The 15,534-nt window shown below is 45.3% G+C and overlaps 1 protein-coding gene across 1 annotated transcript in view; it reads right to left on the bottom strand.

Moving 5' to 3' along the window:
* slc4a5b (solute carrier family 4 member 5b) overlaps window positions 1–15,534 on the bottom strand; it is a 33,585-nt gene that overhangs the window by 9,724 nt on the left and 8,327 nt on the right. Inside the window, exons 4-18 of the mRNA XM_069166505.1 lie at window positions 13,000–13,129; window positions 12,570–12,730; window positions 11,796–11,951; window positions 9,532–9,587; window positions 5,528–5,685; window positions 5,351–5,438; window positions 5,114–5,268; window positions 4,795–4,920; window positions 4,535–4,709; window positions 4,307–4,440; window positions 4,037–4,217; window positions 3,544–3,634; window positions 2,459–2,517; window positions 1,611–1,802; window positions 414–527 (exon numbers count right to left, since the gene is read on the bottom strand). Of these exons, the coding sequence (XP_069022606.1) occupies window positions 414–527; window positions 1,611–1,802; window positions 2,459–2,517; window positions 3,544–3,634; window positions 4,037–4,217; window positions 4,307–4,440; window positions 4,535–4,709; window positions 4,795–4,920; window positions 5,114–5,268; window positions 5,351–5,438; window positions 5,528–5,685; window positions 9,532–9,587; window positions 11,796–11,951; window positions 12,570–12,730; window positions 13,000–13,129 (1,976 nt within the window). The remainder of the gene's footprint in view (window positions 1–413; window positions 528–1,610; window positions 1,803–2,458; window positions 2,518–3,543; window positions 3,635–4,036; window positions 4,218–4,306; window positions 4,441–4,534; window positions 4,710–4,794; window positions 4,921–5,113; window positions 5,269–5,350; window positions 5,439–5,527; window positions 5,686–9,531; window positions 9,588–11,795; window positions 11,952–12,569; window positions 12,731–12,999; window positions 13,130–15,534) is intronic.

The raw sequence follows: 15,534 nt of genomic DNA, 5'->3' as shown, positions 1-15,534 counted from the left end.
TAATTAGAGAAGAAAGAATCAATGAAATACCTTGAACTCTGTCGGAACGATTAGTTTGGGTGTGTCTAACCCAATCAACATATCCAGACCCACAAAGGTCATGATGGCCATGAAGATGGCAAAATCACTGATTAGCTTCCTCAGCTACGGCACACACACACACACACACACACACACACACACACACACACACACACACACACGTAAAATGACACAGAGGAAGGGGACATACGTGTCCAAAAAGTAGGTGCAGACACGAGGAAGACGGAGAGAAGAGAGAAGAGATCGTCTGTAAAAGAATAATTTCAAGAATCCAAACATCTGATCAAACATGTATGAAAGGGAGGAAAGACATGCGTCCGGCTGGGACAAGAGGACAGGGTTCGGTTCGGGTAGATGAGGCGTTCAGGGACCTTGATCTCAGTGGGGACGTGCAGTTTGGGAGTGTCCAACCCCAGCAGCCAGTCCAACCCACAGAAGACCAGGATGGAGAGGATGATGGAGAAGTCGCTGATCAGGCTGCGGAGCTGCAGCGAGCCCAGGGACAGAGGGACAGAGGGACAAAGGGACAGAGTGACAAAGGGATAGAGTGACATGGGAGGGGGGCACGATGGTCCAGGAGTGGAGGGTTTGGATGAGGAGGAGAAGCTCAGGGAGACATTCAGCAGCTTTAAAATGGAAAAGGCTGGTGATTATCTGCAGTTTCAATGGACACGAACAGATATGACCAGCTCTGTTTGAAGTGTTTTGTGTTTGAGCAGATTTAAAGTCCTTTTCCTGTTTTCTTTACTGTGAAAGACGTTCAACTAATCAGGGAGTATTTTATTCCCTATCTCCCCTACAATATAATCTTATTAGGGTTGTTAGCTAAAGTCACTCCTTTTATTAGTTTTCTGGTGGTCCACCAGAAAATAATGTTTGATTGACAGTGCAGTCAAGTTACAGCTATCGGCGGACGGAACGTAGTATCGTCAGGTTTCCAATCAGATCGGTCAGATCCACCGCTGGCTCCTCCCCCCAGCTCGTCCAAATATGGTCACTTCCTGCTCCAAACCGCCTTCGAACCAGCAAGATGGCGACGGACAAAATCTGAACTGGAGGCTTCATAACGTTCACAAACCAACGGGTGACGTCACCGCTGGTAGGCGGCTTTGGGTGTAACCAATCAGATAAAGCCGCGGGCGGGAAATTTCTGCACGCCGCGACTGCATCGAAGCCAAAGCAGCGCATTTTTAAAGCCCTCCATTTTACCGACAAGTGAATAAAAATATTCCAATACCGATAATCGTAAAAAAAATTGCTAAATATCATCCAGGCTGATAATCGGACGACCCCTAATGATAACCATCCATTTTCACACCAAGGTATACGACCGCAATCCCTAACATCGATATACGTATAAGAAGGCTGATAAATATCGCACAGCCAGTTTGGTCATTTGAATAAATATCACCAGCGTTCTCTTTTAAATTTCACGCCGTGATAAACAAATATCAGGAAGGCAGCATTTCACAGGCAGGTTTACGTTTGACGGGGTGGGAGGTTCGTCTCGGAGCGTTACAGGAGCGTTGGGAAAATGTTCTACCCGACGAGCGTGCGGCTTCTCTCACCTTTGTCGGGAAGTAGCGGCTGAACTTGAACTTCTTCAGGGAGACGGTCATGGAGTAGGTGCCGAAGAAGAGGATGAAGGACATGAGGGCGAGGTCGGGGACATACTTACAGGAGTTCCCCACCAGCGCGCCGCCGTACTTCACGCACTCCTTCTTACTCAGCTGACTCCAGTCCAGGTCTGTCAAGTTAAACTGAGAGGACGACGGTGGAGGACAAACAAAGGACGGGGAGTCGAGTGGAGACGAAGCAGAGACGAGAGAGAAAGAGAGAGAGAGAGAGAGAGAGAGAGAGAGAGAGAGAGAGAGAGAGAGAGAGAGAGAGAAAAAAAAAACACAAGCGATAACAGAAGAAAAAGAAAAGAAACAAAAGCCACGCTGCCCTCTAGTGGACAATCCTGGCCCGGATTTATCAAGCTGCTTGGAGACTTTCTCCGGAAATCGCACTGAAAAGTTGTTCCAGGAAATCGAACTTACGTTTTCTGTTTCGTCTTCCGCAACGGGAGAATGCCGCCGACACATTGAATCTTTAATTCGTGTTAAAAGTATCTTTATTAAGTTCGTATCGTTGCCTTAATATCTCCGCGTTGACTTTTATCTCTACTGCTTGGAAATGCTGTTATTTCCGAAATGATCAAAGCTGACAAAATGCATAACAAAGTGAGAGTATTTGATTTCCCGCTCCGAAATGTTTTGATAAATACGGGCCCAGATTTTCTTGCGGCAGTTTAAAACAACCAAGCGACTGGAGATGCAAATCCAGACGGAGTTCTCCTCGTTTGTGGGAATAAATGAGGGTTCACGATGAAAGAGATGCTAAACTCACACTTTTTCTGTCTTTAGTCACTTACCAGCAGAGTCATGTTATTGTCTGCAAGCGGAGCTGAAACATTCAAGCCCAGCGCAGATGCTGAGGAGGAAAAAAAAACAAAAACACAAGACGGAAACAGGAATAAGTGACGGGGAACACGATGTATAATAATTTCCTTTCAAGTTGTAGAAGTGATGATGCATTTACTGTCAAAGTATGCAATTTTCTCAGGCGCGGTTACTAGTTTTTTTATTTATTCATTTTCAGCAGGTTCCACCAAGGTCTATCCATAAATACTTACTTTTTCAGACAGCATCCAGAAATGAGGCACAAACAGAAAACAAAACAAAATCATGAGCGAACGTTTGCTTCAAATGACAATAATTGATCTCCCTTAACAGCGATGACGACCTGATGTTATGACGGAGTTCGAATCACTTCCTGATTCTGTTAGTGACGATAAACTAGGGGGGAGTTACAACACTGGTTTCCTCCACAGACGACTTATTGAGCTTTGTTTTATTGTGCTCGTAAGTTTATTTTTTTACTTTATGCTAAGCTACGCTAACCACATTTTTGATGCCAGCTCTGCACTTTACACATAAACACGTGATCAAAATCAACTTCCTTTTATTTATTTTTTTTAACTATTCCTTTAAGTGTAGTTGCGCCGCCTCTAAATGTTATGTTGGCCAGTTCAAGGTCTTTTTTTTTTTTAATCTCTTAATGTTGCCTCAGAAAACTACAAAGCTCCTCAGGGGTCACGTCGTAGAAAAAGACGTGAAAAACCATGTGTACGAGTTCAGAAAACGAGGAAACCGATCAAAGAACAGGAACGAATGTGTAAACAGTTTATTAATCAGTTAGTATATTAATCTGTTAGTTTGTTAATCTGCGAGTTCATTAATATGTTAGTTTATTAATCTGTTCATTTAGTAATCTGTTAGTTTGTTAATCTGTTAGTTTGTTAATCTGTTATTTTATTAATCTGTTAATTTAGTAATCTGTTAGTTTGTTAATCTGTTAGTTTGTTAATCTGTTAGTTTATGAATCTGGATATTAAAAGAGGGCCCTTTACAAAACAGACCATGTTTAAGAAAGAAAAAAAACAGTCTGAGTACTCACCCTGGTCTGGAGCGATGCATTCACACCTGTAGGCCGTGATGTAGTCCGGCTTGAAGCCGCGGTTGATTGGGTAATACTTAAAGGATCCTACCTGTGAAAACAAAAACGTTTATTTCACTTCACATGACTTTGAAATGTGACTTTACATAACTTTCCCACAGTGAGACACACAGAGATCAGAGGACAGAAACACAGCAGGGATTCTCACACTGAGCTGGAAAGAGAGTTTCAGTCACTGAGTGAGTGAGAGATCAAAGTTACAGAGCAGGTTGACTTTTCAAAATAAAAGCCCTCAATTGAAACCATAAATAAATGCATTTGAAAAAACATGCACATGCTGTTGAATTTAAGCTGTTGCGATACAGAACGGGTTTTCAGAGTATCAGTTGGTGATTGTTCACATAAAGCTGATTCAGCTGGTTTGGGTGGAACTCAGACTCAGAATAAATGTTACGAGACACGAGTAGCTCTCAGAGGAAAACGCGTCACCCACCATCTTCTTGATGGCGTCGGAGATGAATATGAAGGAGATGAGGCTGGAGAAACCCTCCTCCGTGAAGCGCGTCATGTACTTGATGATGTAACTGGCGTCCGTGATGACCAGCAGGAAACACTGCAGACACGAGTGGATGCCGATCCACAGACGCAGCTCCATGTAGTCTATGCCGTTGTTCCTGCGTGGACAGACGCGAAAGGGACACGTGTGCCTGGGTTGTCTTGGTGCGGCGTGTAATCGCCGAGCTTTAGCGTGTGCGCGTCTTACTTGCTGAACTCGTAGAGCAGTTTTTCGAAGATGAGAATGGGTCCGGTTGAACTGAGGATGATCAGAGGCTGTCCGCTAAACAAGCAGAAGACGGTCCCCGCTAGAGCGGTGCCGAGGAAGCTCTCCATGACTCCCTGAGAGACGGAGAGAGGGGACAGACGGAGACACGTCAGATCCAAGCGGGGGTTTCTGCATCGCTTCGTCGTGTCGCTGCTCGTATATGGAGACCTGGTAGTTGTCGGTGGCGTCCCCCAGCAGTCCTCCGAAGGTGATGGCGTTGGTGATGCAGCCCAGGTAGATGAAGAGCACAGCAGAGATGGACTGGATATGGAAGCCATCGTAGAGATCACTGCAATACCACGGCATCTTCCTCTTGATGTCCAGCCACATTCCACCGGCGAACCTATTGGGAAAAAGGGCGCAGCGGGCAGTTATAAAAATGCACAGGACTGACGTGTTATGGTCCCTCTCCGGCACCCATCCCATACCTCCCAGTGAACTTCAGCTCCTCTCCCAGCTCATGTGGAGCAGGCATCTCCTCATCTTCTCCTCCGGCTGCCCCGCCGGCCGAGCCGTTCATCTGACCCAGCTCGTTCAGGTTCAGCACCGACTTCCTGGGATGAAGATGAAGATTCTTCAATGTAAATGACCTACTGGACAACTTTCATAACTCTGAGCGAACCCCTTCACAACATCATTATACCGTGTTGTTTATGAGAATACTGATTACAGCAATTCAATCCAACACTTTGGACAGTGTGGACACGTGTGGACATGGATTGAAGTATGTTCGGTTTATGTACGTACCTCATTTCTGCTGATGGAACCTTCTTGGGAGGTTCGATGCGTATTTTGGGGTCCCATTCTCCCGGAGGAAGGACGATCACCTCATCCAGAAACTCATCGACACCTGCGATCAGGTCTTCGCGGTCCCTCGCTTTGTAGGCAACATCACTGAACAGCTGACAGGAAAGAAAGAAACAAAGTCACACTAATGCCCGGATAACGGGAGTCTGTCCGGGTGGGATGGCGCCGGTCGCTTACATCGTCCACCATGAGCGTCGCAATCGCTCTGCCGATCTCGTTGTAGGACTTGTTTTTTCCATGGGGACCCAGCAGGATGAAGAGAAACCTGTCAGAGGAGGAGGTTTGAAGGCTCATCAACGCGAAGACACTCCCACTTTGGAGTGAAATCAAAAAGGAGACGGCGGGAACGCCTACCTGGTTGGGACAGGGACCTCGGTGAGGCCTCCAAGAGTCGTGGCTTGAGCCAAACGCACGAAGGAGACAAACGGTTTGTCCAGAAAATCCACCTCGCCGATCAGGACGTTGGACGCTTCGGCATCACGAGGAATCTTCTTCATGAACTTATTCTTAAGCTGAAAAGAGGGACAGCGTCAGTAGAGATCATATCTGAGGGGCGTGGAGTTGACCTTTATTAGTTGGAATGAGGGCAAAAAAGAAAGTAAAGAGCTGAGCAATTCTGACAAATCCCCATTTTCCACAAGCGGCAACCAACTGTGACGTCACCCGTTCTGAAGCCTCGAGTTCAGCGATTTGGCTGTCGCCATCTTGGTTTTTTTTGGAGCCAGAAGTGACCATATTTGGACGAGCTGGGAAGCTAGCGGGGGATCTGACTCAATCTGATTGGGAGCCTTAGAACACTATGCCCCGCCCACCTACAGCAGAAACCTGACTGCACCACAGGCCTGTCCATCAAACAGACACGCCCACAAACATATCTCTTTTTGAGGTCCAATAACTAATTAATGACAGAAAGTTTTTCAAATGGACCAACAGAAAACTAATAAGGAGTGACTTAAGCAAACAACACTGACATAACTATTGGAAAAAAATTTAGAGTTTTATATTTCATGAGAGAAGTTGAATGTTAGTCTATTGGAGTTTTTTTTGTTGTTGTTGTTTTTGTTTTTTAAGCCAGCCCCTAGTGGCCCTTGGTGGTATTGCAATTTATGGCTCTTCCACAGTCTGATACGTCGGACCATTTTGTCATGTCAATAAAACCAAACCAAAACCTTTCTGACCCGACATCCTGCCATTTTTTAAACAATACTTAACTCCACCGTGCCTCTGGAGGATGGTGCTGGGTATCATTCAAATATTTTCAGTTTCGGTACCAATAGCTTGACTTCGATACCGAAAACTCCTGTCATCGGAGTGTAACCCTGGTTATTTCCATTAGCTGCGATTTACAGATATCCCCTAAACGTCTCACACGCGAGTTATTGCTAGATGCTACAATTTAACAATGTTACCTTCACACTTCACATACTATCAGAAGATGCTAGCTAGCCGGCCGCACACAGCGAGGCGTCCAGTTACTGCAGCGCAACTCAAACAGATATGAGGCCAAAAATTTGTTTGAAAAGAGCGAAATAAGGCGTTGTAAAGGGAGATTTTCCAAAGTCGAAACCCACGTAACAAAAGTTATGTGTTTTTAAAATGAAAACGTGTTGGCGTGGATGTAGCCTCGGTATCGAAATTTGACGAGGCTTTTTTTTGATACAGGATGGTATCGAAACAGTTCGTTCGGTGCCGTTAAAGTACCGAAGTTTGGTACCCGGGAGGAAAATAAGAATATTTCTAAAACACGGCTGTTTTTTTTGAGTTTTGTTTCCCACGATAGCAACTGCATAGTAAAAAAAAAAAAAAATCTAAAAAAAAAAAAATCTAAAAATCAACAATGTGTCGCAGCTCTTTTTGGTTCACTCCTCCTCCTCCTCATCTTCCTCCTCATCATCCTCCTTCTCCTCCTCCTCCTCCTCCTCCACTTCCTCCTTCTCACCAAGGAAGCACGTGGCAGTGGAGTGGTGGGTGCTTAAATTAAAATCTCTTCATAATCTGTTAATGCTGCTTTCAGAGTCAATTCACCAGCTGGTCCTCTTTCACTCTTTTAACTTCTCGGTCCAAACCAAACCACAAATGAGATATTTCGGACTCGCACACTACGAACTAATTTCAGAAGAACCACGCACTCCTTCCAAAGTTTGGAGCCGTTATCTGCAGCTGTACTCCACTGAGGTCATTTAGGTAGCTTAATTCTCCCACGGCGGGCATTATATGTAATAACATCATGTACTTCACCCCGCGGCTGTAAACGGGTCGGATCAAAGAAAAGCCGAAAAGGTGACATGTTGCTTTCTGTGAACAAATACTCACTCCGGACTTAAGGGTCATGTGCAGGAGATTTTGTTGCATGTTTGGGCACAAATCAAGATGAAAAGCAAGCGAGCGAAACTGTGATATTTTTCACTGTTGTCGTGTTTGGTGAGAGATTTCAATAATTCAGCTCAGAGGACGGAAACAACAGGAGCTCAGGAATCCGCAAACACTCAGTCGTAAGCACAAAGCGTGTACGCAGGTGCTGCGCAGTTTAACGAACTTCCATTTTAGTGCTGCCGGGATTAGGGGGATTAAGTAGTTCAGACGAATTCTTATAAAGACTCATTTTTTTTTCACCTAAAACAAACACACTCGAGTTATAAGAGGAGACGGAATGCGTCGCGTCACGCCTTCTGTTAGGTTCTGTTATTTTTTCACACAGGCAACATTAAACTGGCTGATAACAAAATCAATAAATCCGACAGCGACGGTGGATACGCAAGATATTAAACTCAGTTTATGTATAGCAAGTCAGGGAACGTCCAACAAAAGAATTATGGGAAATGTAGGACCCAGTGTTTTTGGAGTTTCACCCAGACTACTGGTAAAAAGGACGCCTGCAAACACTCCCTTTTTTTCCCCCCCCAGCTTTCTCCTGGATTTTAAGGCCGTCTCTTGGAGCCTTTTTAGTTTTTTTATTTCTCTCAATTAATTATGAATAATCGCCAATGCTTGAATCCACAAGTTTTTCTATGTTTGTCTGATGTTACCCAACTTGCCATCGAATTTATGTCATATTCAGATAAAAAACAACAACAACATAGTTACAGCATTGCAACAGCATTGTTTTGTGACTTCACCTTTTTATTTTTCATTAGAGACGGGGTCAAACTTGGGATTTTAAAGGTCGGTTCACTGCTATCAGTCAGGCTACATACCACCAAGGATTAAAGGGGAAACATGCCGGTGGTTTGTGATCTAGACGGACTGAGCCTTCTAACTGTAAACATGACATGCGTTAAACGTCCAAACCCACTGCGTTTCTTTTATCATTGCTATGAAGAAGTGAGGTTTCTGATGAGGTGATTAACGCAGCCGTGTTACGACTGTAGACTGTATATAAAATGAACGCAGCTTCCGGGTCTGCAAACTGCCAGAGAGTGCAATACCACCGAGGGCCACTAGGGGCTGTCTGCAATAGATTCCTATTGAAAAAGCATGGAGTTTTCTCCTGAAATACAGAGGCAGCAAATAGTTTCCATAAATCATCATGGTGTCATTAGATTAAGTCCCTCCTTCTGATTAGTGTTCTGGTGGTCATGATGACAACAATTCCAGCGTTCATTAGATATTAGGACCTAAAAAAAAAGCCATAAGTTTGGGGGGCGTGGCCTAGTGTTCACAGGTTCCCAATCAGATCGAGTCAGATCCGCCACTCACTCCTCCCCTCTTCGTCTAAATATGGTCACTTCTGGCACACAAAAACAAAACAAGATGGCGACGGCCAAAATGCCAAACTCAAGGATTCAGATCGGCAGCTCACAAACCAATGGATGACATCACTGTTGGTTGCTACAAGTCTTTACAAATTCAGACTACATTTTTCATTAAACCTAACGTTTTGTTTCTTTTATCCGCTGGCCTCGAACTGACCTTTGAAAGTCATAAATGACTAACTTAGATCCAAATTCGTATCACAACCTTTTATTCCTCCATTAAAAGACACATCACAGTCTTGACTGACACGCTCCTCACCGAGAACACCCACGGCAGTTTATTTTGATTGAATCACCGTCCTGCTGCCAAACTCTCACAAAAGCTCATTAATACGCTGCTGAAATAGTCCCAAACTAATGAGCTCCTATTGTTTGTTTGCAAAAAAAAACAAAATGGAAAAAGAGATTTATGTCTTCGGTAGGAACTAATCTCAGGACTCGGGGGAGGAAAGCATTTAGAGAAGGACTAACATATACTGAGGTTTTTAAATAGGAAAATATAGAGTATTAATATACAGAACATCACAAGCTTTAGTCTTTTAGTATTTATAACGTTGTACAAGCATACAAAAACTGAACACGCAAAATACAGGAAGTGAGAGTTACCTGGTCAGAGCTCGGTGTGTCTGAAATATCATTCATGCTGCGGCTCTGAGCAGGATCTATAAACACAGCACACACTTGTTTTATTTTTTTTTAACCAAAAAGCGATAATATGACAAACAAGAATAGGAACATTCCCAGATTTCAATGCTTGAGTTTTGCTTTTCAGACATTTATTGAGTAAAACAAAAATGCTAATTTGATCCAATTAGATGGTCTTGAGAAAAACAGAAAGAGAGAGCAGGTTAGACCAGCTGTTTCTGAGGAGGATTATATTTCAGTGACCTCCCGGCCCCCCCATCCTTCTTAAAGCAGATTTGGAACAAATAAAATCGAACAGAGAAAGAACAAGAACACAGAGCCCCAAAAAAAAAAAAAAAAAATCCTCCGATAATCCCCTTCACCCACACAGATCCACAAAAAGAAAAACAAATACAGCCAAGGGGTCACACAATGGGACCGAAAGTAAACACACATTATACCCAACATGCTGTAGTCATCGTGAATATGTGTACTGTATATATACACACACACACACACATACAGATACAGATACAGATACACAGAGGGAGAGAGAGAGAGAGAGAGAGAGAGAGAGAGAGAGAGAGAGAGAGAGAGAGAGAGAGAAAGCTGTCTGTGAACTCATGCAGTAGCTGGGAGTTAGCTGGGGTCCGCGTTTGATTAAAAGCATAGAAAGAAAGCAGAGAAGTTAAGAAGCTTAGAGTTGAAAAACGTGGTATCAGTTTTGGAATCCGTAACGTGACTAAAAGTAATGATGCAACAGTGTAGAAAAAAAAAAAGGCTTGTTTAGAAATTAAAAGTCCGGTATTGCAAAAAAAAAAAAAAAAAATCCTGTTTAAAAGGTGTCCGGTAGGGTTTTCTTATAAACAAACAAAAGTGGTGTTAATTGTTTATGAAAAAAGTTCCATAGAGTACCTCAAATTTGTATTTAGGTACAGAACTTGAGTTTTATATGAGGTGCGATCAAAAAGTTCAGTGACTGCAACAACCGAAATTTGGTCACCATCCCCTTCAAAGTCCTTTGTGCAGCGACATGACTCCCAGAATTCGCATCAAGCACTCAACGGCAGTCAGGCTGGATTTCCTCCACTGTGTCGAAACGGTGACCCTTCAGCTCGACCTTTATTTTTTGTGCAACAGTAAAAAGTCGCAGGGAGTGAAATCGGGTGAGTGGTGGTGGTGGTGGGGTGTTGCCGTGGCGCCCGAGTTCAGGTGGTTTGTTGCGAGCGTTTTCCCTCAGACGCCTCGGTCTAACAATGCTAACCGTTTAACTGAAGTAAACAAACAGCTAACAACGCTAACAACCCTCAGACGCCTCAGGAGGTCCCAGTGGAACTCGGTGTTGACAGTCTGACCCCGGGGGACGAATTCACGGTTGCACAGCCCCGGCGACGTCGAAGAAAACCCACCCGGCGTCTCCTGACCTGACGCGCCTTCTTCGGTCTTGGACGGTGAAGCTCCGCCTCCTCTTGAAACGCTGAGCGTCTCTCGGAACGCCTCGTCGTTTCATCGGCGTCGACTTTCTGAAGCGTTTCTGTTGACCGTTTCCAGAAGTTTGACCCTAAAATCTTGATGTTTCTCTGCTCCAGTTTCAGGTCCGCGGTGAAATCACAAACGTTCACGTACCGGCGGTCACGTTAACGCGGGGAACTCAGCTGCTGATGTCGATCGAGAGACGACACTCGGGAACACTTCCTCGTGAAGGTTGTTGCATCTTCCTGCTCCGTGTGCAACTCACTGTTCACGCGCAGCAGGGACAGTCTCTGAACGTTTTGATCGCACCTCGTATGAGACTCCGTGGTTGGTGTGTGTGTGTGCGTGTGTGTGCGTGCGTGCGTGCGTGTGTGTTGTGTTGAGACTCACGCAGGCGGCTAAGGCTGCTTGACTGCCGAGAGCGTAGGTCTTCTGTGGAGCGGTGGATCCCAGAAGCTGAACTAGTGCTACAACTAACCTGAGGACTACGGTCTGACAGAGCGGCGGCGGCGGCGGCGGCGGCGGCAGCAGATGAGACAACGATGAGCACGGAAGAGGTGATGTTTTTTTTGTTTTTTTGTTGATGTTTAGGGAAGGGAAGGTGAAACAGTTGGTGGTCAACATGTCGGAAAACAGAGGAAGAGTTACGATGTGATTAGAAGGTGAGACGGTGATTGCCGATTGGTTAGATGAAGTACACATAGCGGATACACACACCCGCGCGCGCGCGCACACACACACACACACACACACACACACACACGCACGCTCACTGGAGGCGGCGTTGGAGGACTTCCCGATGTCGGCCAGCGAGCGGTGGATGGGCTTCTTGGTCTGGTGACGGTGCTTCCTGAGCAGCACGAAGATGATCTTCTCCTTCAGGTCGGGGGGGATGAGGCCGTCGGCTATCTGCCGATCCACGATCTCCTCTGGAGGAAGAGTTCGCGTTCAAAACACGGATGATTTAAACCTACTCAGTACAGTTAAATAACTATATTTGACTTAATTTAAATGGGACGATGCGCTGATTTTTCTATTTAGATCGGCTTCGGTTCAGAGGTAACGAACGTTTTTCTATCGTCCGTGTTCATGATGTTCACGGAAGTGTCCGCGCTACATACCACGTACCAAAACTAGCACGTTTTTCTTGGAGTACATCAACACTTCTCTGTGTGTGATGTTTATGTCCACGTTAGTCTGATGATGCTTCTCACACGCTGTAAAAAGTAATATGAATTTATATTCGGATTTAAAGTCTAATTGCTTTGGTTTTTAGTATGAATGCATCATGTAGTTGTTTCTCGGGTAGATTGAATTCAAGTAAATTACTATTACTATTAACGGAGTCGGAGACGAGCTGCCGAGCATTTAGCCGCTAAATCGGCAGATCCTTTTCCTCAGGAGGCGGTGGAGACCAAAAACAGAGCTCCAAAAGAGGGAATAACGCTTCGGTAAAAGGGGTATTTAGACACGCTTCGTCCTCTGCGTTCAAAATAAAAGATCGTAAAAGGTTCATGTCGTGGTCTCGGGTATTCTGCGTGACTCACCGACGATCTGCGGCAGCGAGTAGCCCTCCAGGTCGAGCAGGATGCTTCCCGTCTGCAGGCAGGTCCTGAGCTCAAACAGGCTGTGGAGGGTCAGCGTGGAGACGTGGGGCTTGCTCCATCTCTCCCCTCCCTCCTCCACCTTCTCCTCAAACTTCACCCACCTGCGCAGAGAAGGGATCCGGGCAACGGGCCGTGTCCCGAACGACGTGATCGATTAGCCGAGGATCAGCGGTGTCGAACAGCAGGATGTCGTGACGCAACTTATGCCGCAGCCGCAGTCGCGCGTGACGTTGCCTGTCGTCCCGCCTCCCTTCAATCCCATCAGAAGGGACCCCGCAGCTTCAACTAATGAAAGCCCTGACACGCCTGGGGTGGGTGTGTGTTTAGTGTGTGTGTGTGTGTGTGTGTGTGTGTGCGTGTGTGCGCGCACCTCGCGGACTCTTTCCACTCCAACTCGCCGCCCTCCTGCTGCAGCGTGTCCATCTCGGTGAATATCGTGGGCGTCGGGGCGCTGTCGTCCTCTCCCAGGATGTGGCGCAGCCGCTCGGCAGCAGGCGACACTGAAGGCGTGGAGACCAAAACAGAGACTTCTATTAATCCCGGGTTGGAGCCGTATCAGAGAGGAAACCCGACCGCACACGAACACACCCGTCGGTCCGTCTGCGCGACAGCGAAAAGTACGACGCCGTAAGACCAAGTCGAGCTGCGAGCTGCGGTGACGTCACCCGTCGGTTTGTGAACGTTACGAAGCCTCCGGTTCGGATTTCGTGCGTCGCCTTCTCGCTGGTTCGGAGCAGGGAGTGACCGTATTTGGACGAGCTGGTGGGGAGGAGCGAGCGGTGGATCTGATCGGATGCCTGACCGATACTACGTCCCGCCCGCCGATAGCTGTAACCGGATTGCACCGCGGGCCTGTCAATCAAACAGACACCCCCCCCCCAAAAAAACCACATCTTTTTGAAGCTTATTTTCTAATTAATGACGGATCATTTTCAGATGGACCTCCAGAAATCGAATAAGAAGGAGCGACTTTAGCGAACAACACCGAGGTAACCGGAGGAGAACATTTTATTGAATGGGAGTCTATTGGACGTCACCTGTTGGTTTGCGAATTGCCGTTCTGGAGCTTCGAGTTCGGCATTTTTTTGGCCGTCGCCATCTTGTTATTTTGGAAGAGGAAGTGACCATATTTGGACGGGCTGGGAGAGGAGCGCGCGGTGGATCTGACTCGATTTGATCTGGAGCCCGAGGACACTAAGCCCCGACTGCAACCGAATGATGGCGTCGCGCTTTTACGGCACTTCCGCGAGCTGATGATGTAGCACGCCGACGCGCTAAACCAATAAACAAAACCTAGACTCGGATATATTTGAAAGAATATACTTCAATATATATATATATATATATATATATATATATATTTTTTATTTTTTTTTTTTTTTTTTATTTATTTATTTATTTTTTTTTTAAATCAGCGCAATTCTATACAGAATGTGCCTTTAGACCACGGGGCCGAACACTGAGCGAGCTCCTCTAATTACCATCCCATCGCCATCAGCTGGCACCTTTGTCTAATTTTCCCCAGCGCGGATCAATCTCCATTAACATCCTGAGCCTGGAGGCGCAGGTCACTGACATCCCACCACTGTTTTGTGTGTGTGTGTGTGTGTGTGTGTGTGTGTGTGTGTGTGTGCGCGCGCAAAGCGTCGCCGGCCCTCGAGTCGCGTTCACAATCTCGATTCGACGCGCGCACGCAGCGGTGATGTAGTCCACGTTAACCGCGGCGAGGCGTGCAATTATAATACAATACAATGCTCCCCTCCCCTCCCTCGCCCTCCCCTCCCGCAAAGCTCAACAGTTTCCATCACCCCTCTCGGGTCCGCTGCCATCGTTTTGGGCCACCGGGTAAAGAACAAACAGTCCTTACCGTGTTGTACATGTGGAAATGACTTCCAGCTGCTCTAATCAATCGTTTTTTTGTTTTTTTTATGTCAACAATTCACGACGATCGACAGTTGTTGTCGTTTTTTTTTTTTTTTTTTTAACGCTCACCAAACCGACTTCACGCGACCTGCCGAGCGGCACGCGGAGAGCGGGGCGCTGTGACTTTCTGAGCGACGTCGTCGTGAGATGCGACCGCGGTGAAATCAAACGGGGAGAAGAACGCGAACTTTAATCGCGGTAAATTACAAAAGTAACACGTGTCAAATAGTTTCTTTGATTCGAGTTCTGAGTTTTAACGCGGCGGCGGAGAGAAATTGAAGTGTTAAAAGGAAGGCAGCTCACGGTGTTACTGTCTGTTTTAAATCCGTATTTTTAGTGACCGGTTTGTTTAAAGTTTCAGAAAAAAAACCTAAGAATAATCATTTGTCATTTCATGATCCACTGTGATTTCAGTTCATTATATGACATTATTACAGCAGAAGGGTAATCGGAGTTCATTAATACACCTAATGAAGAAGAGGAGCCTTTTCTTTTCTTTTTTACGACCCAAATTCTTATTGTTATTTATGATGTTTGTCTTTCACTGCACTTTTTTCTAAATGCATTACTACAATATAAGCATATATATAGAGATATATATCTATATATATACATATATATATACATATATATTTCTATATATCTATATCTATAAACTTTAGTTTTACATCTCTGGCCTATTTGTGTTGGTTCACACTTTTATTCTCAAATTTTTCCTCGATATTTTTATTATATTTTGGGTATTTTCTTTAGCTGTATAATTTATTGCTACGCGGTGATACTACACTCCAAATAAAAACAAACGGAAATGAAATTCATTGGCATTAAATATTAGAGCATGTCAACAAAAATGACATTTCTTTTTGCCTTTTAAGACTTTGTAAACAAAAGTTGCACAGAGCATACACAAGACAGAAATAACAACTTCCAACACACAAAGCCCGTTACTGAAATGTATGTAGAAATTATTGACAGTGACAAG

This window comes from Embiotoca jacksoni, unplaced genomic scaffold (assembly GCF_022577435.1).
Source record: "Embiotoca jacksoni isolate LCO1_2020_lvr unplaced genomic scaffold, fEmbJac1.0.p SCAF_10, whole genome shotgun sequence".
In the NCBI taxonomy this organism is placed as follows: Eukaryota; Metazoa; Chordata; class Actinopteri; family Embiotocidae; genus Embiotoca; species Embiotoca jacksoni.
The sequence above is the reverse complement of the archived record's forward strand: the minus strand, read 5'-3'. Positions and strand labels throughout refer to the sequence as shown.